The sequence below is a fragment of the Antennarius striatus genome, chromosome 11, assembly GCF_040054535.1.
Source record: "Antennarius striatus isolate MH-2024 chromosome 11, ASM4005453v1, whole genome shotgun sequence".
Lineage (NCBI taxonomy): Eukaryota > Metazoa > Chordata > Actinopteri > Lophiiformes > Antennariidae > Antennarius > Antennarius striatus.
This window is the reverse complement of record NC_090786.1, coordinates 22,572,950-22,598,252: the sequence shown is the minus strand read 5'-3', so window position 1 is coordinate 22,598,252 and position 25,303 is coordinate 22,572,950. Positions and strand designations below refer to the sequence as shown.

Sequence of the window (25,303 nt, the reverse complement as noted above, 5' to 3'; positions counted from 1 at the left end):
ACTACATCAATGGCAATAACTGAAGCTATTGAAGAAATAACTAACACACTGGAGCAGACAAAGTATGCAGTTGGTCTATTAACCACTCAATATTACTAAATAAAATGGAAAGTTATGGATTTAGGGGGTTGGCTGGGGACTGGTTAAAAAGTTATTTAACGGGGCGGGTACAGTTGGTAAAAATGGGTCAACATTCATCAGATGTACTTGGCATTGCTTGTGGTGTCCCCGAGGGGTCAGTGTTGGGGCCCAAACTGTTTAATCTGTACATAAATGATATATTTAACACAACCAAAGTCCTGAAACTCATACTGTTTGCAGATGACACAAATATATTTTACAGTAGTGATGATTATTCTGAGCTTGTAAACACAGTAAACAGGGAACTAAACACAATAAAAGAATGGATGGACACAAATAAATTATCTTTGAATATAAATAAAACCAAGGTAATGATGTTTGGAAATCGCAACATAATGTCTGAACAGAAAATAAGTATTGATGGCACTCAAATTGAATTTGTAAGTGAAAATAATTTTTTAGGAGTTATTATTGATAGTAAATTGTCATGGAAACCCCATGTCAGACACATAAAAACAAAAATCTACAAAACCCTCTCAATTATAAATAAAGCAAAACTATACCTTGATGGAAATGCACTCCGTACTTTATACTGCACCTTGGTCCTCCCATACCTGACATATTGTGTTGAAGTTTGGGGAAATACCAGAACACAATAAATCCTCTGATCATACTACAGAAAAGAGCAGTGTGGATCATTCACAAGGTTGGTTTTCTTGAACATACTCATAACCTGTTTACGCAGTCAAAGTTGCTAAAATTTCCTGATCTTGTACAATATAATACATCAATAGTTTTATATAAAGCATTCAACAAATTATTACCACCAAACCTCCAATGATTTTTTATAAATCCAGTCAGGGCTCATAACTTGAGAGGTTTTGGATATTTTTCATTGCCGAGAGCTCAAACCACACATAAACGTTTTTGTGTGTCTGTGTGCGAAGTGAAACTCTTGAACAATCTGGACTCACAACACAAGCAATGCAAAAGTACTCAACAATTCAAACTGTTATATAAAGATCGTCTCTGGTCAAAATATAGAGATGAGGGTCTTTAAGTCAAACTGCTGTTCTGTTTGTTAACATGTGCTCAGTGATTACCATCGTTGGTATTTGTCAATTACTGTTGTTGGCATTTTTCCATTACCTTTGTTGGTATATTGTACATTACCATTGTTGGTATATAGTGCCTTCCTTACATTGTTGTGTGGAATCGCTATTGCAATGTGATAATTATTGTTGCCCATGGTGACGCCATCATGATGCAATTATTGTTTGGTTATCCTGAGAAGAAGTAGCAGTGAAGCTCAGTGGGTCTGTTTCACGAAGGCGGGGTTAACCTACCCTGAGGTAAACCTGTGGTTCTGGGTTGCTTTACCCTGAACTTGGAAAAACCAGGGATTTCGGTTTCACAAACGCAGTTCAGGGTTAGTTTTCCTAACCCAGAGTAAATTGTCCTGCAGTTTAACAGAAACGGCAACTTGAAAAAAAGCCATCATCAATGGAGCCCCGATTCATCGATTCACCATGACGACGGACGAGACGTGCACCACAACGCTTTACGAAAGTGGGAGTAGAGATTTTAATTTATGAATAGAAAGACTTTGAGGACATTTCCAGAAGAAACAGAACAGCGTTCAGCTGCAAAGAAGAGCGACATGTCGGGGGGGGGGGGGACCGCTGCTCAAGTCGATGTGTAAGTTCTCAGTCCGTTAAAGTCACGGTAAAAATACGGAAGTAAACGGCTTCAATAATAGTTTATTAATTCATTTTATTTAGGTGTGATCCAGTGGGGGGGGGGGCACGTCAGCAGCTGAGAATAAAGTATAAAAACATCGTTCACACAGGTCAGACTTCATCATCTCGTTAGGGATCCTCTCATCCTCATTATGTTTGATATTGTACAGTAAATATTAAGTTGACGTTTGACTGTTCAGTTGTTTAATCCCCAACATAACGCTCTTTTCACGCACATAAATGAGCTCTCATCTATATCAGGTTCTGTTAAATAATGAAATACATTAAAACGTTTTATTGTTGCGTAGATAAAACAGTAAATCGGCATATGAACGTTACAAAAACAGTTAAGAAGGATATTCACACCATTGCGTACACCGATATTATATAAGAACTGAATTCAAGACCTGACATGTAGCTCATTTCATGCAGTCATAGCCAAAACTGCTCTAGTTCTTACATCAGTGGCTGTGACATTGTACTGCTTATAACCGCTTTAAGGTATTCCAGGTTTTATTTTCTGTCTGTTTTAGTCACATGATACACACAGGAGTTAATAATGATTAAATAAAAAGAAGAAAGAAATTAAAAAGAAATTGAAGAAAACAAAGGTGGGATAATATTTTATGTTACTGATTGTTCTCTTCCCATTGCTTCACATTCTAGTGGGATACAGATACCACCAGCGGTTCATTCTGTGGAATTCATATGTAACTATGTTTTATTGTCCTCCTCATGTATTGTATTCCCATCTATCTGCTAAAGAGGTTTATAGATTCACTTTCTACAGAAATACTGAAAAAAAAATGCTTTACTAGGACCTCCATATTAGGAGGACAGATCTGGAAATAGAAATGCTGGAGCACAAGTTAGAGGTGGGTGATGGTCACAGGTGAATCATGTTAACTATTAGAATGTAAAGTATTGTAACGATACAAAAACCAACTTTGTATTTGTCAGAAATAAAAATTACCACAGGAAATGCGTATTGTATGATTTTATTGCCCGCTGTAATGGTGGTGATGGTGACTCTGAAATGATTCTGGCAGATGGAGTCACTGCTCTGCAGTCCTGGATAGCAGGAATCATCCTGGGGTGTCGTAGGCTCTCTCCTGTAATGTATAGTGTATTCATTAGAGTGGATTACACAATGAAGACAAGTGAATTATTGTGCAAATCTGTAGATTACTGACCACATTACAGTCTGCTGCTAGGGTAAGAACATACAGTATATCCAAGAGTCAGGAACAGACCCAGACCTCCACGTCAGAAATGTAGTTGCAGCATCACATGATCTGGACAGATGTTTGTTTGTCTATGATGCAGTCTTGAACGTGTTGAAACAATGTTCAGTCTACATGTACCTAAATGGGAATGTGGGTACCATCTGTGCAGCCAATTACATTGGGAAATCCTAAAGGAAATTAAAGTTAATCATCCAATTCTGAGGTTGTAGCACAATGTCATTAACAGAATATCATTTGAAATTCATTTATGAGATTTCTACATTATTCAACTGCAATCCTGTGGAACTCCTCCTTGATGATTCTGATGGGTTTATCTCCAGGGAAATAGAAAAACTGGAGAACAAGTTTCAAGGCGAGCTGCACTGAGCATCTCTCGAATTGTATAGAAAAAGTACCGTTTGCATATAAAAAATAAAGAACTGACCAGACCACTACCTACACACAGCACTGCTGCAGATGTGAAGATGGATCGGTACCGATCAGTATGATCGGTACTGACCGATCATAAAGAGAACTGTCCGACAGGATATGACAGGACATCTGAACGCGATACAAAAACTTTTTTAAATCTCTGTGAATTAATGCGGAAACTCCATCAAGGGGTTCCTCGTCAAACGGACATGCTATGTTCACCTCTGAAATACGGAGTTATTTATTAACCCTTGCTTCGGTCAGACTCTCCGTCTGACAGAACCAGGAAATGAAGCCGCACGAGCGGCAGTGAAAGGGGCGGAGTCAAAGGAAACCCCGGGTTTGTGGAATAGATAGATAGATAGATAGATAGATAGATAGATAGATAGATAGATAGATAGATAGATAGATAGATAGATAGATAGATAGATAGATAGATAGATAGATAGATAGATAGATAGATAGATAGATAGATAGATAGATAGATAGATAGATAGATAGATACTTTATTAATCCCGGAGGAAATTGCATAAAACCTGCTCCCGACCAGGTTATGTTCACAGAGTCTGTTACTGCGGTAAAAACCCAGAGGTTCACTTTACCTCGTGTCATGAAACAGGTCAGGGTTACTTCTCTAACTCTGGGTTAAGTTACCCCCCTTTGTGAAACCGAAAACCCTGGTTTTGTCTGATTTCAGGGTTAACATACTCTGGGTTTCCACTGCACCTGCTTTGTGATATGGCCCCTCCTCCAGACCAGGCTAGCTTCAGAGTCTGTTACTGTGGTAACAAACCTACAGGTTTACCTCGTGACACAGGCTAGGTTTACTCCTCTAACTCTGGGTTAAGTTACCTCCCTCTGTGAAACGTGAAACCCTGGTTTTCCCTGATTTCAGGATTAATTTACCCTGGTTTTCCACTAAACCGGCTTTGTGAAACGGACCCAATGTCTTAAAGTATTGTTTCAGTGTTTTCCATTGGTTGTGACGTGTGTGTGTGATGGTGTAGTGCTGTGATGTGTGTAGTAGATTGTTACATTCATTTCTTTGTCCAACAGTAACTCCGCCAAAACGTGGCTGTTGGTGTCCATTGTTTTTACACACAGGAACGATGTTTCAGTGCCCCTTTAATGTTAATGTCTCACAACTTTAGTTCATTGTTCTTAAATCATTATTTGTTCCAGGATGTTTGCTATAAATTCAAACCGCCACAGGGTGGCAGCAGAGAGTAAACGATCACTGAACTCTAGAGCAGAAAGAAGCTGACATGTGGAGTCTCATTGTGTCTCCAGCACCTGTGTGTGTGTGTGTGTGTGTGTGTGTGTGTGTGTGTGTGTGTGTGTGTGTGTGTGTGTGTGTGTGTGTGTGTGTGTGTGTGTGTGTGTGTGTGTGTGTGTGTGTGTGTGTGTGTGTGTGTGAGAGTGTGTGTGTGTGTGTTTGTTTGTTTGTTTGTGTTTTTTCACACAGGAATAAAAACATTACATCATCCACCTTCTGCATTGCGTGGAGGAACTGACCCCCACCATCACAGAACTGGTTCAGACTCAAACCGGCTGGAGGGTTTGTGGTTCAGGTATTGGGTCGGTGGACATGAATTCGGTGAGTTTACGCTGCTTCATTGTTTTTGACGAGCCTGGTGGAGAACCTGAACGAGTTGTTCAAAGGAAGCACTAGAGTCTGCCCATAATGTGTCCTGATTTCTGAAACCAAACTGAACACAATGCAGTCAGAACCACTACACTGTTATATTGAACATTGTGTGCATACTTCTGATTTAGGTCTAATGTCGAAGAGATTTAAACTTGTATAAATATAAATGGACTACTCTGCTTCAATGTTCAAATGTAATGAATTTGAAACTTTCTTTGGTTTCACTCTGAGCTGAAGCTGACCAGCTAAACAAACACAACTTGTTTTGCATTTAGTGATTTTTAGTTGGTCAGTGTTTCGGTTTTGAAAGCTGACAAAGTACGTCTTGTTAAAGATGACTGTGATTCTTAGAACACATGCTAGTGGACTCCCCAGCACCAAAGTACTTGTTGTCACAGTGAATTGTTCCGTTCTTTTAAAAACAATGTAGGGACACATTTTACAAAAACGTCTTTTTTCTCTACAGAAATGTATCTCAAAAATACTTTGTGAAATGGACCCAGTGTGTTGATCTCTGAATCAGGAACTGTGGTGGGATCACATAAGTTTCTTCTTCCCACTCCCTTTCAGGCAGAATTGTATTGTTGGGTTATGATCTTTGTTTATTTATTTGCTTATTTAATTATATTCTTTGGTTGTTGTTTTTTTGTTTTTTTGTTTTTTCCTTGCCTGGCTGAAATAAATGAATAACTAATACATACCTACCAACCAACCTACCTACAGTACATACCTACCAACAAACCCACCTACCCGCCTATAAACGTACATACCTACCCACCTACCCATTTACCCTAACCCCTAACCCTGTCTGTCTCCCTCCCTATACACCCACCAACCTCCCTATACACCCACCAACCTTCCTATACACCCACCTAGCATCTTACCTACCTAGCTAACTACCCACCTACCTACATGGCATCTTGCCTAGCTAGCCAGCTACCCACCTCCCTCCCTTCCTGAGTGCAGTAAAGGGGTGAGGAACTGGATATTGTCTCGCGTACCAAAGCTCCCGCCAGCAGGAGTCGCTGCTTTCTAAGACTCCAACCTATCTTTACCGTTAACCTCCTGGATTTTTTGCTGGTGCTTCTTGCCCCTTCATGTGTCGTCTGTTTGCTCCTTAGACACTGATCGATGGCTGGTTTGACTTTAACACTTGAACAATGGAACACATCGCCCACTTCAGTATTGCGTTAAAGGAAATCATTTTTGCAGTTTTAAAGTTTTCATTGACTTTTTCTGCTCGGGAGAACCCCCGTGACCCGCAGAGAAGAAGATGGTAAGTGGTATATAAAACCCAAAAAGGAATTCAAATGATCACTTTGAACAATTAAAGTTTTTCTTTGTGTTATCTTCAATTAACAATTCATGTTTTGCAAACCTTCACACTCTGTTTCAATTGGGATTTTTGCACATTTTTGTAATTTTTTTTTTTTTAAAGTTTCCTCACTAAATATGCTTCCGCAGACAGCAGCCATTTCTGTATGTGCTTCTGTGTGAGGACTCATTTGATTACCAATCAAACATTCAGCTTTTCCCAAGGACAGTGAGGACACAGGGTCAGAGGACACAGGTGCAGCCGTTTAGTTCCAGTGGTGGACGCACCTCAAAAATGTCATGTCCATAACATCCAAAAGATTAGCTCTGCTCCCGGGAGACTTCATGGTCAGTCTTTCAAGTCCTGCAGGAACAAGACCTGTAACCTATGAACCCTGGAGAGGCTGGTTATGTAAGAGGTCATGTGGACCAGTGAGGTTGTAAGAAGGCACATCATCAGCAAAGCAAACCTACATTTATGAGAAGCTGTTACACCCACTGGTTGTTGTGTTGTGTCAGTGGGGAGTCACTAACTTGGTCTGAGCTTAAAGGCCACTGATTCAGCCTGAACTAAACGCCTAAAGAAGTGAACTATATTCACCCAGATCCACCCATCTCTAACCAAAAACATCATCCACTGCAAGATCTATCAGAACCTGTCACTGTGCTGATGGATGACGATAGGGAGACAGTCACTGACACCGTTCCTGTAGAAACAGGATGTGTTCTGACCAGCTGTGAGGCAGAGATCACGTCATCCCTACATGTGTGTCCCTAAGTTTATGGATACACATGTAGGGATGTTGGGTTTCTTTTCTGTTCGTGAAGAACTGAAGCATCACTCAGACGCCTGTGAGAAGACGTTTTTCCTGAGTACTACTTTGATAAAAGATGGCATTCTGGTCTGGGTTACTGCTGTGGTGTTGTATAACTTGTGGTGCTCAGTTCAGGCTGAACCCTATGCATTCTGGGAGATTGTCCAGGACATTCTTGGTGCATTATGAACAGAGTCGGAGCTCCTTGTCCACAGTGATGATTGACAATCGAGTGCAAGCGGCTGACCCCTGAACCGTTCTATTGCTTTACTCCCCGTAGAGTGGAGATGGGATGGATTCAGCAGCCTCTGGTTGGTGTGGAGTTCCTGAGAGCAGAACACAGGCCACAGACCTGCAGATGATCTTCTACACTCATTCATGATGAATGAGTGATTTACTGCTGGTTTGTAATTACCCAGAAGTGTAAAAGTGTAAAAGTCCCCCCAAACAAAGTGCAACACAAGTGGTCAGCAGCTGCTGGCTCTCTTCACGCTCCCTGAAGAGGCTCTAACATGGAAATCTCCTGCAGATGTGATCGCATGACTGGCTGGTGAGAGCTTATAAAAGGAGCCTGTGGGGCACCCTGAGGGCCCCCGGGAGCCGGGGGGATCAGGCTTCCGTGGGGAGAGGAAGAAACAGAGAGGGATCTTACCTTAAAAGGCAGAATCCTGAATGCTGTGGGCCACGAGGACCTGAACGTCTCCTCTGAGGGGATCTGTCTCACCATACAGGTAGAGCCTAGCTTTCAGACAGATTTAAATCAAATGACAGATGAGCAGGTAGCTGGATTTTACTGACTCAGCTCAGCGCTGAGTCAACAATCCTGCTGTACAGTACACATGTGTGTGTTTTCATGGTATTTATAGGATGGACTGGATGTTAACCCCAGTTTAGACAACTCAACTCAACTCCAGGAGACGAAGAAAGATTCTGCCTCCTCTCGTCTTCCTCACCCTCTGACTCGTTGCTATGCTGTGAAGTCCATCCTTGTGTTGTGAGTCAGTTGGACTGACCCTGAAACAAATATTTGTGAAAAATTCATCTAAAATATAAGACAAAATAAAACAAAGTACAATTTTATTGTACTATGTATTGCAGCAATGAATTCTATATTGTACTATATTGTGCTTTTCACCAAAGTTGAAAGTCATCATCATATGTTTGGGCCTCTGGCTTCCTGAAAATCTTGCTTTTTGTTTCATGATTATATCTCACCAGGTTTCAGAGGTGTGTACCTTAAAAGGTATAAAAGTGGAAATTTGACCTTGACCTAGTTTTCTCAAGGTCAAGGTCATCATCTAATTTTTATCCTCTTTGCTGTCTGAGTCATGCGCTTTTTGTTTCATCTTCCTATCTGCAACGGTTGTGAAGATATTTGGTGGACGGACAGACGAACACACGAACACTGACATTACAACACATCACTGTTTCACGGGATGTAATAATTTTCCATTTGTGTTGTAATTAAAGTGAGTAGTGCAATGTGAAAATTTGTGAAAATTAGGGGAAGAAAAAACATCACTGTTGTTTGTCTGTGCGTGTAGCAGATGATTCATGTACACGTGAAAATGACGAGCTTAAAACGTGTTGGAATCCTCTGAGCGGTCTAAACTTAGAGTCCTCCTCACTGATGAACGACTCCATTCTGTTGATGGCCTGCAGAGGAGAAGATGGTGAATGATGTCACCCTCGTCTATTGGGGGCGACCCCCCAAAAGACCCCCACACCCTTCTGTCTGCATGGCGCCGTCTGGAGGAAGTGGAGCAGAGACAGGCATAAATACCTCCTGGGATGGTGATACAGATCGCCGGCCAGGTTGGTGGTTGCTGCCCCGGTTGGGGGCAAAGGAGACAAAATATAGACAAGGCTGATCTTGGGTGGAGTCACATGGTGGCTGCTCTGGGTTCCATTCTCATGTGCTGCCTTAGAAGGAGAGCTGCGATCCAGAGGACCCCCCCATCCACCTACTGCCCCCCAGACCAGAATAAGTTTGAGTAATGACCTCAGGCAGGAGCTCGTGTTTCTGCCTTTAGCAGCTTGTTGGTTTGTCAGCAGGATGATGAGGTTCAGTGAGGTTCACATCATCATCTGGATCCAGAGGGTCCTGACAGTTAAAGGGTTTGACCTTCTGACGGCGTGGACAGTGTCTGTGCGGTAACAGATAATCATGATCCAGATCCTGATTATGGGAGCTGAACTAATCGTGCTACAGATGGGATCTCGGGTTTCTTGGTCCAGGGGTCGCATGATGAGGGTCACCCAATGAGGGGGCTAATGCTTTTAGATGGATAATATTGGAGGAGCTCCTTGGTGGAGGTTTGTGTTCTGAGTATTTGCGTTTTAAGAACATGAATGATAGACAGGGATTACAGTGTGCCCTCGTTCTTTGCTGTTAATGCGTTCCAGGAACCACATGTGATTAAGGAATCCACGATTGAGCAAATCTTATTATTAAATTTAAACGTTTCTGAACCCTCCCCATACTGATCTGTATTACCTTTTCCCACACTCTGATAGACTGTTTAAAGCACTTTTGTATCTCACGGAAGTCTGAAACTGACGAAACGGAGTGCACTTCCGAATGCTGTCAGCCAACAGAATGCGAGTACGGTATCATGTGACTGCCTATTAAAAATCCAGGATGAGGTGAAGTCACAAGCGTTGATGCATGAATGAGCGAGGACGCACTGTATCTTGCAAATCAATAATATTAATAAATTCTCAATCATTTGGTACCAAAGTGAACAGCAGGAGAAGGAGGATTGTCACCAGACTGAACCAACTAAACCTATTTCTACAGAGTCACCAAGTTAAAATAAAGAACCTGTACTAACAGGTTCTACTGTTCACTAAGTTAGCTGGTCAATCTGAGCTAGAAGCAATGCTGGGAATACTACTGGAATTATTATTCTGTAACTTCAGTTTGGCCCATAACAGGATTGTTGCTCTAGTTACCAGACTGGAGTCAGTTCCAGAAAAATCTTTTGTTGGCAGCAGTCCCATCGAAGTGGACCAGTTCTCACCAATCAGACCCTGGAGGTGGAAGTGAAGTGATTTCAGAGTGTGAGTGAATGCTGGATGGTTTGTAATTATTAATAATCATTAAATTGATAGATTATGGCTGAAAACCCAAACCAGTCGATCATACCACCTGTGACCTGAACAGTCGTCCACAGTGGGACGTTCTGCTCACCAGTGTCCAGAGCTCAGCTCAGTCCCGCTGGAGACACCAGCTCACATTGCCATGGTTGCCGTCAGTTCGACTGAGACTACAGAACAGCGGAGCTGAGGCGTCTGCTGCTAAATCAGCACAACTGCTCTTGATTCCAGGCTCAAAACTCAGCATCCAAAATCTTCCTGTGAAACTTCCAGCGGTGAGGCCCCGATTATATAACAGTCATGCATTGAATTTGTTACAGGTGCAGAATGTGCCAACAGAGGAAGCTAACTCTGCAGCAGGCAAGAGAGATATTGAACAATAACATTTCCAAGAAAAGCTGCTCTCATACCGCAGACACTCCCTCAGGTCAGCAGTGGCTCAGTGGTAAAGCGGGCGGTAGAGCGGGTCGTCCTGTGATTCAAGATCGCAGGTTCGATTTCCGCTCCCGCCCCCCCAAAAAATACTCAGAGGTGAGCTGACAGTGGGAGGTGTCAGCTCACCTCCGGAGCACTGCCGAGGCGGCTGTTGGCTCATTCTGTGCTGTTGGACATTTAAATCAGGAGGAGACAGAAGGTCTTTGTCCAGGGCGGACAGAGGAGCCGGGACTGAGCTCTGTCCATCCTCATCCCAACAACCTGTCCACTTGTGCAGGACAAGTTGTTGGGATGGAGGGTAATGGTAATCTATCCTTTCCAAATTAACTGTAAAATGAAATCCCAGAATGCATTGCAAAAACAGACAGCATGATTAAAATATGGCTCCAGTTCTAATAAAAGAAGACTACTCATATCTTTGCAAATAATGATAGAAAATTGTTTAAAATGAATAGGAATATGTGATTAAATGTAAATCAATATGTGATTAGATGACCGTAATGCGTTATCTGAATTGTTTGATCGTCTAAAACTCGAATAATGGAAGAAAACAATGTGTGTTTTTGCATACTGCTGGTGTTTCTGTAGCTTCTGTCATTCTCTTTTGTGAAGTAGAACCTTCAGGTTTTCTGGAGGCGCCTGAACAAACCAGACATCAAATATCATTTATGTACCAACGATGTGACAAATGGCGCCCCTCTTCCTCCAGAAACATTTCAACCAGCAACCCTCATAGCTCAAAAAACAAAGTGCACCACCAGCTAACCTGCACACTGTTTTCATTGAATTCATTGTCATAGGCTCAAACAGACTGACAGACATGGAGTTGGTCTGAGCTCCCTGACAACACAGTGGGGTATTGTTGTGTTTGTGAGTGTGTGGGTGACACAGGGGGTCGTCTGACTGCTGCTGTCCAAGCATGAGACAGTGGAGGCAGTGAGATTCCTGGTCTGTCCTGACCCTACGTCTGTCTGCTGCACGTGTCAAACTCAAGGCCCGGGGGCCACATGTGGCCCTCCACATTATTTTATGTGGCCCACGAGAGAATAAAGGGTCAGAGTGTCTAAAAATACATAGGTCAAAAGTTTGCTTTGCCCAAAACTACATTTCCCACAATGCAGTAGTTCAGCCCATTTTAACTCTGACTAAACGCTGTGAACAAAGTTAACGTCCTAACTTGTGTCTGATGTTATTTTTCTTTATTGATTGATGGTTTGATCCTTGATTGATGGAGTTCTGTGGGTTTAATAACCTGACAAATGAAAAGGATTTATGTTAGAACAGAGAAACAAACAAACATGTTTTTTCTGTCTAACTGTAATGTTTGGAACTAGAATCAGTCAGAAATTCAGTTATTTAACATTAAGGAGTAGTTACATTTAGTTACATTACACTGAGTTACATTTAGTTACATTTATTAGTTACATTAAGGAGTAGTTACATTTAGTTACATTACACTGAGTTACATTTAGTTACATTTATTAGTTACATTAAGGAGTAGTTACATTTAGTTACATTACACTGAGTTACATTTAGTTACATTTATTAGTTACATCTGGCCCTTTGATTACAGTCATTATGCTGATAGGGTCAAACTCACCCTTGTGAAAATGAGTTTGACCCGCTGGTCTACAGTGTGTATGTTCGGAGCTGCTGGCTCGTCTCCATCTAGAGCGCTGCCGGGAACACGGGAGGCAGCGCTCCAAGCGTAACATATGTTGAGTATTGGATTTTAGAAAACACTGGTATTTCCTGGTATTTCCTGGTATTTCGTGTCCAAGAGCTCTGGCATGACTACAGAGACTCGAACATGTTACACAACATGCTTCACTGCCGTGTGTGCACATTCCCTGGTGAAGCGGCGGTTTGCTGGGGTCTGTCGTGGGCTCTGATGGAGCGCTGCAGGTAGGAGGACCGTCGCTCTGCTGACTGTGTGGCCTCCACTCAGCGTCGACACACTCCAGCACTACTGTGGAGATGACACAGGAGATGTGGAGTCTGTCGTGACATGGGCTTACCAGGGTCAGGAATGTTGTAGTCTCCTCTAACATCTGGTTCTACGGCACCTTGAGATGTTGGTTTGTAGACGTTCTGAGGAATTCAGAGGATTTTTCCACTCTGCTCACTAAGAGAAGTGAAATCAGACAAGTAAAGCATTTGAAGTGATTGTGGGTGTTAGTACTGAAGTCACATGACTCCTTCATGTGACTTCACAAGAGGCCTGGGGTCAGAGGTCAGGGCTGCCACTGTGACAAAATGTATTTACCTGAGAAAAACAGGAAAACGCTGACCTGTCACTGAAAAACAGTTTTATAACCTCACCTCTATATGTCTTGACTGGCAGAGACCCCCCCCCCCCCTGTGAAGCAGATGATTTACATCCTGGACACTTGTGCACTGGGACTAGAATGCAGGGAATTCCAGGGACCGTCCTCTGCCTGTCCTCATGCAAACACAAGGAGCTGGCGCCTGATTGGTGGATGACGGCTGCTGGTTGGTGGATGAACACTGCTGGTTGGTGGATGAACACTGCTGGTTGGTGGATGATGGCTGCTGGTTGGTGGATGATGGCTGCTGGTTGGTGGATGATGGCTGCTGGTTGGTGGATGATGGCTGCTGGTTGGTGGATGATGGCTGCTGGTTGGTGGATGAACACTGCTGGTTGGTGGATGATGGCTGCTGGTTGGTGGATGATGGCTGCTGGTTGGTGCTCCTTCCTTTATCCTTCCTTCTTTATACTCGTAGGATTGTGTGATTAGCAGTGACTTGTGTCCCTGTGTGCTGTTTGGTGTTGCTATTGGTGTTTTATATGTAACACATAATTGCTTTGGAAAATATTATCTTATTGTCATTTTGATGTTGTTATTAGTAGTATTTCATTTTTCACTGATGAAGCTGCTTATCAGAGGCAACTTTGTCATCATTTATTCTACATTTATGGAGTATTTAATTTAATTAAAATGTAATTTTTTGAAAGTTATTGAAAGAATGTCTGATGTCTTGGATCAACTCTTGATATCGTCTCTCTGGGGCTGATGGGAGACTGTGCTGTGAGTTTCCACGGCAACACAAGGTAAACTAATTCTCAGCTGTGGTGTGTGCTCATATCACCCACAGTAAGCTGTACAACAAAACCCATTTATTTGTGCTTCAAATGTAAAAAAGCAAGTACGTAGTGTTGTGTTGTTTGAAACAGTCATGTGACAAAAATCATAATGCCTTGTTAAACACTCTTATAGTCACAACAATGCAATCATTTCCAGACTGTGTGAGAAACAAAGGACCTGTCATGTTCAGTGGAACGACATCCATCTATCATGAATGAGGCATCTTAAGGCACCACGTGTTAGAGCTTTAACTCGTAGGACATGCAGCTAGCGTGGCAAGCAACTGAAGACCAATCAACACTCCATAGAAGCTAGAATAGAAACATGTTTTGACAATAAAAACTGTTTGTAGCTTGTCTCCATCTCAGTGATACACCCCAACACCATGTCGACCTTCTGTCTTTCTCCTCCTGGCTGTAGTTTCATATCCCTTTCTCCTCCTAGGGCCTCCACGCAGGTCAAGGCCTGCTCTTCACTGCGGGGCTGTCCATTATGTTGAGGACCTCATCCAGGATGGATGGGCCCAGATCGAGTTCCAGCGACAGGAATGACCCTGTAATCTGGGCAAGGGAATCCTGGGATCTGGTCTTCTCCTTGGGAAGCTCAAACTCCAAATCACAGATGCGGCTGTCCTCCACCCCGCTGTCCCGGTCCACCCACAGTCCACTGCACCTGGAGAGCTGTTGTTTGAATCCGGCTCCGGCCAGCTCGCCATTGAAGAGTCCACAGCCAGTGAGAGCCCTGCTGCTGCAGACACGGTGGTGGAAGAGCCCTTTACCATCAAAACTGCTGCAGCTATCACTGCTGGTGGTGCTGGTCAGGCTCCCACTGGCTTTAAAGGCGCTGCTGTTGTGACCGCTGATGAAGTTGGATGATGGCTCGTCAAACCTGACTCCACTCCTGTTCATTTTATTAGTTTTTTCAACTGCTTTCAAAGTGGATATATCTCTGCTCTCCAGCAAATCCAGGAGGACATCTGGCCTGGACTGAATGCCTGCTGAGGATGAAGGCTCACTGCCGAAGATGTCCATGGAGTGCAACAGCACGTCCATCTGCAGGATGTCCACCTCCTCTGGGCCATCAGGTTTCATGGGAGCTTTGGTCCCGCTTATGTCCCCAATGGGTTCCGGGGGTATGGAGAAGACAGTGGATGGGACAAGTGGGAGCGTAAGCGCCTGGCAGCCACCAATGGTTGGGAGGGAAATAGCATTTTTGAGCACTGGGGACGGGGTCTCAGCAAGGGAAGCATCACCAGTGCTGTTCGCTCTCAGGAACTCACCCTGGATGCCGAAATGAGGGAGGATGTCTCTCTTTCCAGGAAGGAGTTCATACCTCCCTTGAAGGAAAGACATGTCGCCAAAGGCATCTCTCTCTCCGCCCTTGCCAATGTGGATGGTATGGCGAAAGTCGCCCAGCGGTGGACTTATCATGTCTGGGGACAAGATATCTCTGAGGCGACATTTCTTTCCCTTTTTACTGTTGCTGGGTTTCAGGTATATCGGGGCTTTTGCTGGCATGACTGTAATTGTAGAAGAAATCTATTGGTACTAGATAGAAAAGTCAGAAATCTTCTTTAAGCTCTGGACGTTATGGGCAGGGGAGAAGTTCTCTTACATCCTCAGAAACAAACTGGACATTCAAGACAGCAGAAGTATTCCCAGTTATTGCGGCATCGATCAAGAAAGGATTCCAATGAGGACCAGAGATGTTGGAGAAGGAAGATCAAACACTGGCTCACCTGAAATCAGAGACAGAAACATGTCAGCATTGTTCTGGAGGATACTTCAATGATCTCTGCTACCAACACCAACCTCCTGTCCTAACCTCTACAAAAAGCCTGACTGCCTCTGAGTCCTGCAAGGGAAAAATACCCTCATCTTCAAAATGCACCTGGTGGGCTTGGAGGTCAGAGCTAAGGAGGGTCAGGTCTGAGGTTCTGCTGCTCTGTCCACACTTCTACATGCAAGCCTTCTTTGGCATCCACAGCTCTGGATGTGCTAATATGGAACAGCTGGACTGCAGATTAGAAGAAAGAAGCAAAGAGAGACTGTAGGTTCAGCAGGGTTAGCCTTTTTAAGGAACAGATAGAAAGCAATGGAATGGGGGAGGAATGGGGAGGATGGAGGAGGAGCGGGTTCAGGGGATAGTGTGATGGATTCAACGCCTACAGAAGATGCTAAGAAAGGAGATGAAGCACATTTTGAATTTGTTTGGGCGGTTGTAGGTTTAATAGAACTTCAGATACATGAGGATGGGGTGAATGTTAAAAAGATGCTGATTGGTCGCTGCCCAATAAAAACTTCTCCATTTCAAACCCATCTGCGTATGGGACTGGTGGAAGCCACTGACCAATGAGAGAAGACGAAGGGTGGTGGAAATGACTTGGTAGTAGGGAGAGAGAGAGAGAGAGAGAGAGAGAGAGAGAGAGAGAGAGAGAGAGAGAGAGAGAGAGAGAGAGAGAGAGAGAGTTTGTGATGGGGGGTTGAAGGTAGCACCAGTGAGGAGACAGTTTGCCCATTTATAGCCATATTTACTTCTGAGGTCTGTGAGCAGCGACCATCTGACAGAGCTCTGCTGCTCCAAGCGTTCCTGGGCGGTCAAGTCCAGACTGAGAAAACATCCACATTCCAGCTGCAGCCCCCACCTCCCCGATAGCAGCCACTGCATCAGCCTTATCTGACACACACTAAGTAGACACTGTTTATCCAGCGGGAGCATTAGTGTGGAGCCACAGAGACACAAGAGAAGCCAGTGCACATCCGTTCTACACGCTCCACAAGGAGCAGAGCTGTATCTACCTCATGCAGCCTCATGCAGCCTCGTGCTGCATCATAAGGCCTCATAAGGCCTCATATAGCTTCATGAAGCCTTATGCAGCCTCAGTGTAAACTGCATTGGACGTCAGTAAGAGAAAGGGAAACTCTTCTCACACTAAAACATGTCCTGGTGACCCACATATGGTCCACGCTGTAGGGCTATGTATAACCAACACAGACGTTGAAGGATGCAGAACACGTGCGACAGTGTTGAATGCTAACACGTCTCTGCAGCAGTCCTTGTGTATTCTAGTGCTGCTGTCTGTGTGAATGAACACTGCGCTCATGGCAGATAACAGTTGTGATTACACACCATGTGTAAAGGTGTTTGCTAACAGTGAAGGGAGAAAAGGGAGGGCGTACTGCAGTATCTTCCTCCTCCACTTTCGTTGTTGCTCCTCACTGCTGTGTGACCTTGACTGCTGGTACTTGAAAAGAGCTCATTTCTATACCTGTCTCTCTCAGAATGGAAATAGAGAGACATATCACACATACACAAACACAAACGTACTGTATATAGTCCTGTTGGCACGGTGTCGCAGTGGGTGTTGCTGTCGCTGCATAACAAGATGGTTCCGGGTTCGAGTCCCGCTCTGTGTGGAGTTCTCATGTTCACCCCATGTCTGCGTGGGTTCTCTCTGGGTTCTCCGGCTTCCTCCCACCTCCAGAAACATGCGCTTCAGGCAAATTGGCCAGTTTCAAATTGCCAGTAGGTGTGAGTGTGTGCGTGAGTGGTTGTCAGTCTACATGTGGTTCCACGGTGCACTGGCTTCGCGCCCGGAATGTCCCCTGCCTCACGCGCCTAGTAAGCTTGGATAGGCTCCAGCACCCCGTGACCCGCGATGGCGGAAGAAGCCGTTATAGAAAGTGAATGGATGGATGGATACTTACGAACATTCGTAGATACGAACAAATGTGCGACATTATATCAGACTGACATCCCGCAGTTCCCCTTTTTGCCACAAACCCCATGGGGGCAGCACAGCTACATTCATGCATCTTTAACATTCATCTCCCCTCTTGTTGTTGTTTGTTGTTGTCTTCGTTAGCATCTCAGGGCGTCAGGCTTCATATCTTTGATACCTTACTGTTAATCATACATGACAAACCAAAAGCTAGTGAAGATAGTGTTCATGGTGACCATCTGTCTGATGACAACTCTGACTCTGACTCACAATAACTCCTCCCTTCTATTCCTCTTCCTTGACTCTATATATACATGCTATATGCTACAATCAGGTGAAATGATGTACCCTTTATTATTCCATCCATTTCCTGTTACCTCTTCATCTGCTGTGGTGGGTCGCAGGGAGCTGGAGCCCATCCCAGCTGGTTTAGGGCATGAGGCGGGGGAAACTTCAGGCGCGACATACAACGTTCTTGAGCAGCAGAGCAACCCAATTCCTCAACCTACACAGAGATACATCAGCTGTGTGTCCTACCCAAGGTCAGCACCTGTGGCCTACGAGGAGTCAGCTGGGACGGTGAAAACCTGGAGGTCTGACCTTCGTGTCAGCCGTCCCGCTGGAGGCTCAGTTTGACTTATATGACAAACATGACTGGAATTCCAGAGGCCAGCAGAGAAGTATGAAGGAAACAATATCCCTCTGCCGGTCTGCTTCAAAACCTTATGATGCTTGTTCAGTTAGAGCTAGGGGAAGTTAGTATTGATTTGAGTTTATTTGGAGAAATATCTATGTTAACTAGAATGGAACCGCTGAGAGCACATACCTACATAAAGACCAAAAAAAAACCTTCCAGTGACAGGCTAGTTTGCTCGGCCCATGTCCCACTCCTCAACCAGGGCTTGTGGTTGCCGGTAACTTTGTGCAGTGATGTCAAATGTTCCCTTTACTGGTTATTCTTTCTTATTTCACCCCACCGCCATGAAGTTTGTGAAAATTTGAACAGTCATAGTTTGATTTAACCAACCAACCAACCAATCAACCAACCAACCAACCAACCAACCGATCCAGTGTATGGTGGACACAGGTCAGCTTAGGTAGGTTCTAATATATGAATCAATTCAAATATGAAATTAATTAATTAGCAGAGTTCAGGCAGTCTCAAGATGGACCTCTACGCTGATGTATTCACCTGCTTGTGTCTCTGCAGATTGGTAATATTCTGATAATATTCAGTAACATTCTGATAATATTCTGATAATATTCAGTAACATTCTGGTAACATTCTGGTAACATTCTGGTAATATTCAGTAACATTCTGGTAACATTCTGGTAATATTCTGGTAATATTCTGGAAACATTCTGATATTATTCAGTAACATTCTGGTAATATTCTGGTAATATTCTGGTAACATTCTGATATTATTCAGTAACATTCTGGTAATATTCTGGTAATATTCAGTAACATTCTGTTAACATTCTGGTAATATTCTGTTCTTCAGGTCAGATTTAAACCCTCCTTTTGGGAGAGAGTCCAGCATGAGACACGCTGACTGTTCAGAGTGGCCGCCTTTGCAGGATGTGGTTGCAGGTTTCATTTACACCTCTGGGGCAGATCAGTCTTGACGGCACCTTTCTTCCAAAACTACTTGCCTGGGCAGCTGTCCAATCACAACAAGAGTCCCAGGATAAAGTCACTGTGTCATTGGGTCAGAGCTATCTGTCACAGCATGAAGTGATCTGGAGCCACTCCAGTCTTAAAAATGGATCTTTGCATCACTGGTTGGATGGTGGTGAAGGGGGGGCAGCGGAGGGAGTGAGGTGATGAAAGTTGGAGTGTGGGGGGTAGATAAATGTGGGGTTGGTATCTGGTAATTAAACTAAGAGCACCTGATCTGTCTGGGTATTTTCTGAACACATACAAGTCACGTGTAATGCAAGTGGGTCAGTATATTCTGAGGAGCGTCTCTTTAGCCTGAACACATGCTCAGCCTCCATCAAACCGGCCTGCGACGAGAGCAGCTGTTCAGAATACCACCTCCACATGACTTTCCCAATCTCTAAAATAGAAATTGTGCATCCCCTGCATATTCCTCCTGATGGGATCACTGTGCTGACATTTCACATCAGTGCTGGTGAAAAATAGCACAATTTCTGAAGCGCCGCTGAAACAGTTGTGGTAAGTATAACATCATCAGCATGTGGAGACAGACTTGCATTCCTCCCCCCTGCCTCTTCAAACATACTCTGAGGATGTTTTTCCACATTCTAAATTGTACTTCTAACGTCTAACCACGGCCCTTACTTCTGTCACGCCTCTGACTAGCAGAGAGACCCTCTCTTTGGGACGGTTATAGAACACAAATACCACAGAGGGTAATAGTAGCCTCCAAGAAGCCAGGGAGCTGTTTGTTGCATGAAAACTCAAGTATGGGCAAAGGCCTCACTTTGGGGTCTGTTACCAGGGTGGAGTATTCTTTCTTATTCCCCTTGAGATACCCAAAATCAGAAACGGCACTTGCCAGAGTTATCCTTGGCAAAGATGAGCAGGAAACTGAGTCAACTTGTACCAAGGGAATGTCAACGTATATAGACAGAGACAAAACCTTGTCCCTCCCAGGAAACGGGTAGAAACTCCTCCAGAACTCCAAGGGGGGGTTTAGAACAGCATGCCGTCAGTGTGTACCGCCACACTAAGTATGTCTCATTGGTTAGAGTAGAGGAGATCATGTTGCTCCTAACAGTCCAGCTCTTGTGTTCCATACATGTGAGCATCTGCTGGATTCATGCACACGCCTGACGGACCCTGACACATTTCACTGCTTCTAGCAAGTCAGACCTTCAGGGAGCCCTGAGGCGTGTCATCCGCTGCAGCACCACTAACCTGCCTATCAGTAGCTCAGTGTGAACTCACACATGCTACTGCTGCCACCCACCTCAGGTATTGTGATGAAGAGGTGCTGATCTTGTGTTGTCCTCCTGAGCGCTGCGGCGGCAGCAGGACGGTCATTCGGCCGGCGGCTGCTGTGTTACTCCTGAGGCATGTTGACCCGGCTCTGCCTCCAGCGTCTGCCTCCGGCTGCACGTCTTAGGGCTGGGGCGTCTGCTGGACAGCTGTTCTAGAATCGCCTTCCAGCTCTGAGTCAATGCTGAAGCCAGTCTCCTCCTACACCTCCCGTCACTCCACCCCTTCTTCCTCTCTCGCTCTCTGCTCACATTCCTCTCTCTCTCTCTCTGGCATCACCTGTGCATGCCTGTCCTCTGTCCTACTGAGAACTGGTATTTCAAACAGCTTTTCAAATAAAAAATGTCCTCATTGTTTTCCTCAGGTCTGTTCATTTTATGTTCATTTTCACAGCTGCTGCAGAATGAATGGATTTTAGTTGCTGTAAAAATCCTGCAGCACTGCAGAGCTGTTTGTTTCTGACTGGACCTCCACTCCAGCGTTACATTAGGAAGCCTTTACTCATGCTAAATAAACATGTAAAGTCTTTTATTTGCTTTGCTTTCATTTGTGAAGTCTGATCTTCATGATTAGAAACTGAAGCAGAAATTGTATAAATAATTCCAAATGGAGCAGTCAGTAAAGACATTGAACCTCTGTCGAAGCACCTCAGTTCCCCAATCGCATCATTACAGTCCCTTGATAGGCTAGCCCTGATCATGTGACTCCTGCACCGCGAGAGCTTGTCTGTAGGACCTGGATCACATTGGCATCATTATTTGTCTGATAATTACTCTAGATAAACTGCATTTCACCTGATGATAGCTTTCATCAGGATCAGAAGAACTTTAGAACAAAGTTCCTGAGGGTCCAGGTCAGACTATGAAGTGTACTAGATCTATTGATGATGCCATTGTGTCGTTATGATCTAATCAGATTTCCACTGAACTTAGGAGATCAAACCTAGAAAAGGTAAAGAATTTCCACAATCCAGAATCATCTGAAATGGGGGTCTAGATGACGCAGGGGTTAGACAGTCCCTTTTGCATCCTGTCATGAGTCACTCCTTCTCCTGCCTGCTGTCATTCTCCAACTGCTATCTGAAATAAAGTAGCCCAAAACAATATTCCAATCAATAACTACTGGATGGTCTACTGATGCAGGTCACCGAGTCTTTCACCTCCTCTTCATTACATGGAACAAACTACTCTACACACATATAGTTTCTGCGGTTTGATGCCACATGTTGACAGTTCCCTCTATAACAAGCAGGATGACACATTGATCTTGTGCACACAGATTTCAGTGTGACAGTAAAACCCGCGTCTGTAGACGTCAGACAGAGAGGAAGCCAGGCCAGGAGCAGCTGGACGAAACGGAGAAAGGGATTTCATGTAGTCTAAACACCGTCTTGCTCAGTGGCAGCATCCCAAAAAGATTGTTTCTGTGTGAGTGTGTGTCAACGCTCAATCCTGAATGGCAGCAGACCACACACACTAGATGGAACACCTTGGCTTTGTGCCTGTTTCAGCAACTGAGTAAACTTGGCATGAGGTGAAAGGTAGAGTGCAAAGCAAAGACTCCGCTGGTTTCAAACGCTGGTGTGAGTTGGGGTGCAGTCCTGAGGATATCAACTGAATTAGCATGCAAACAAAAAGACAAGATAGTAACAAGCTCCTGAAAAGACATTGTGGCCGAGACCAGCGAACATATTCTGATACACAGTTTGAATTTGAAAGAAAAGTTTGGTTAAAATAAATGGCAGCCAGTGAAACAAGATGAGTGTGGCAGAAGAGACGTCCCTGAAACGATCTCTAGTCCGGTCAGTAAAGGGATTCTAGAAACAAAGAAACACTGCCTGCTCATCTGTTTAGAAAAGAGAAACTCGACTTCAGGTGGAAAAACTTGCGCTGTGGCTGTCCCCTCAGACTACTGTCCTACTGTCCTACTGTCATACTGTACTAAGTGCACAAATCAGGATGTGATTATTAAGAACAGGAGTGTGTGTCATTACTGTCAGATGAGTGCTTTAATAAGACAGAGGATAACATTTAGATCAGGGGAGTCAAATTCATTTTCACTGAGGGCCACATCAGCATAACAGCTGTTCTCAAAGGGTGGGATGTAACTAATAAATGTAACTAAATGTAACTCAGTGTAATGTAACTAAATTTAACTACTCCTTAATGTAACTAATAAATGTAACTAAATGTAACTCAGTGTAATGTAACTAAATATAACTACTCCTTAATGTAACTAATAAATGTAACTAACTGTAACTCAGTGTAATGTAACTAAATGTAACTACTCCTTAATGTAACTAATAAATGTAACTAAATGTAACTTAGTGTAATGTAACTAAATGTAACTACTCCTTAATGTAACTAATAAATGTAACTAACTGTAACTCAGTGTAATATAACTAAATGTAACTACTCCTTAATGTAACTAATAAATGTAACTAAATGTAACTCAGTGTAATGTAACTAAATGTAACTACTCCTTAATGTAACTAATAAATGTAACTAAATGTAACTCAGTGTAATGTAACTAAATGTAACTACTCCTTAATGTAACTAATAAATGTAACTAAATGTAACTCAGTGTAATATAACTAAATGTAACTACTCCTTAATGTAACTAATAAATGTAACTAAATGTAACTCAGTGTAATGTAACTAAATGTAACTACTCCTTAATGTAACTAATAAATGTAACTAAATGTAACTCAGTGTCATGTAACTAAATGTAACTACTCCTTAATGTAACTAATAAATGTAACTAAATGTAACTCAGTGTAATGTAACTAAATGTAACTACTCCTTAATGTAACTAATAAATGTAACTAAATGTAACTCAGTGTAATGTAACTAAATGTAACTACTCCTTAATGTAACTAATAAATGTAACTAAATGTAACTCAGTGTAATGTAACTAAATGTAACTACTCCTTAATGTAACTAATAAATGTAACTAAATGTAACTCAGTGTAATGTAACTAAATGTAACTCAGTCTAATGTAACTAAATGTAACTCAGTGTAATGTAACTAAATGTAACTACTCCTTCATGTTAAATAACTGAATTTCTGACTGATTCTAGTTCCAAACATTACAGTTAGACAGAAAAAACATGTTTGTTTGTTTCTCTGTTCTAACATAAATCCTTTTCATTTGTCAGGTTATTAAACCCACAGAACTCCATCAATCAAGGATCAAACTATCAATCAATGAAGAAAAATAACATCAGACACAAGTTAGGACATTAACTTTGTTCCTGTTTTTATTCATGTTAAAATGGGCTGAATTACTGCATTGTGGGAAATGTAGTTTTTGGACAAAGCACACTTTTGACCTGCTGTATTTATTATTAGAAACTCTTGCGGGCCACGTAAAATGATGTGGCCTTGAGTTTGACACATGTGATTTACACTGATCCAAGCAGAAACTTTTTTCACTGTTTCTGCTATTTCGGAGATAAGATTTGCTTTTATTGTCAACTGTCAATTCTATCAGTTACAATCACTCAAGCTGAAAGCAAGTGAGAGGCAATCCAGCACCACTGTTACTGCTATCCATCAATACTGCATAGAATTACACAATATCACGTATGTCAGCCCCTTAAAAATGCCTGACTTTGGTATTTAGATTCATCCATTATTTCCTGATCCATCCCAAAAAGAAATGCTTTGACCTCCCAGTTGACTTGTTTGAAATGGATGGATTCATATTTTTGTCGTATCATGCAAGCTAACCAACAGATAAACAAACTATTTGTGAGGAAAACTTGACCTCTGAGGTCATTATGGTCTCAGCTCAGGTCTGAGGTCATGCTCATTAGGGAAAACTCAACAACACACTCCAAATGATTTACTCACTAGCATCCCTGCATGAAGTACAGCTACCAGGAGATCATCACCTCTGGGAGATGGAAGGAGGACCAGCTGTGACGAAGGATGATGTCATAACGAAACATCTCCGATGGCTGATGGTGGTACGGTGTCAACAGCTTCTCTTCCTCAGCTGCGAAGTGACAGAAGCTATTTTCTACACAGACAATCTGACCACCAGTGTTTCATGTCTGCCATGCACTGCTGGACAAACAGGAAGTGGGATGAGTCCTCCCACTGGAATTCCAGTAGCCGTTCCTCCTTCTGTGCAATCAGCTTGTGGTTGTATCTACCCTAACCATCCACAGCCAGATGAGAGGTGATGAGCTGCCCTTGCCTATATCCTGGGGGGTGGGGGTTGGTGGACAGGATGGGGTAGGATGGCAGTTGGAGGCCTGAAGCCACATCATAGGCTGGAACAATCAATGATGATGGCTTCAGTCCTGGACTGTGTCGTTTTAGGGACCTAATGGTCTTTATAATGTTCTTTCTGGAGCCCTGGCCCCTGGAGAAGACCATTCAAAATCGGGAATGTATGTTAGGCTCTAAGAACATCTAAGAACACACAGCACCTTGTTAGAACACAAAGAACACACAAAGCAGTGCCCATAAAACGCTTTGTGCCATGACACAACGTGAGTAAAGGGATGTTTTTTTGGTAACGTTCTCGCCAGCTGCTGGTGAGGAGGAAATTATTCACTGTGACGAGTCAAGAGCCTCTCGTTTCAAAGCTAAAGAAGATGGCATGACTTGACAGGAACTCATTGTTTTCTTCTGTTATTACTTCCTGTTTGCCTTCATGAAAGCTTTAAAGTCCCTTGGGGGACACTAGTGTCACTCTTTGGATTGGTTTA

General features: G+C 43.3%; 1 protein-coding gene across 4 annotated transcripts; it reads right to left on the bottom strand.

The window, feature by feature from the left end:
- Positions 1-13,913: 13,913 nt before the first annotated feature.
- Positions 13,914-24,690, bottom strand: cdc42ep3 (CDC42 effector protein (Rho GTPase binding) 3). Of its 4 annotated transcripts, XM_068327879.1 has the most exons (3): positions 24,438-24,690; positions 20,554-21,661; positions 13,914-15,634 (listed from the first exon to the last, which is right to left on the bottom strand). In XM_068327879.1, the coding sequence occupies exon 3, from the start codon at positions 15,411-15,413 to the stop codon at positions 14,355-14,357; it is 1,059 nt and encodes a 352-aa protein (XP_068183980.1). In that variant the 5' UTR covers positions 15,414-15,634; positions 20,554-21,661; positions 24,438-24,690; the 3' UTR covers positions 13,914-14,354. The 4 variants fall into 4 exon arrangements, with proteins under 4 accessions (XP_068183980.1, XP_068183981.1, XP_068183984.1 ...); XM_068327880.1 differs by lacking the exon at positions 20,554-21,661; XM_068327883.1 differs by lacking the exons at positions 20,554-21,661; positions 24,438-24,690 and adding an exon at positions 17,224-17,789.
- Between the last annotated feature and the right edge of the window lie 613 nt (positions 24,691-25,303).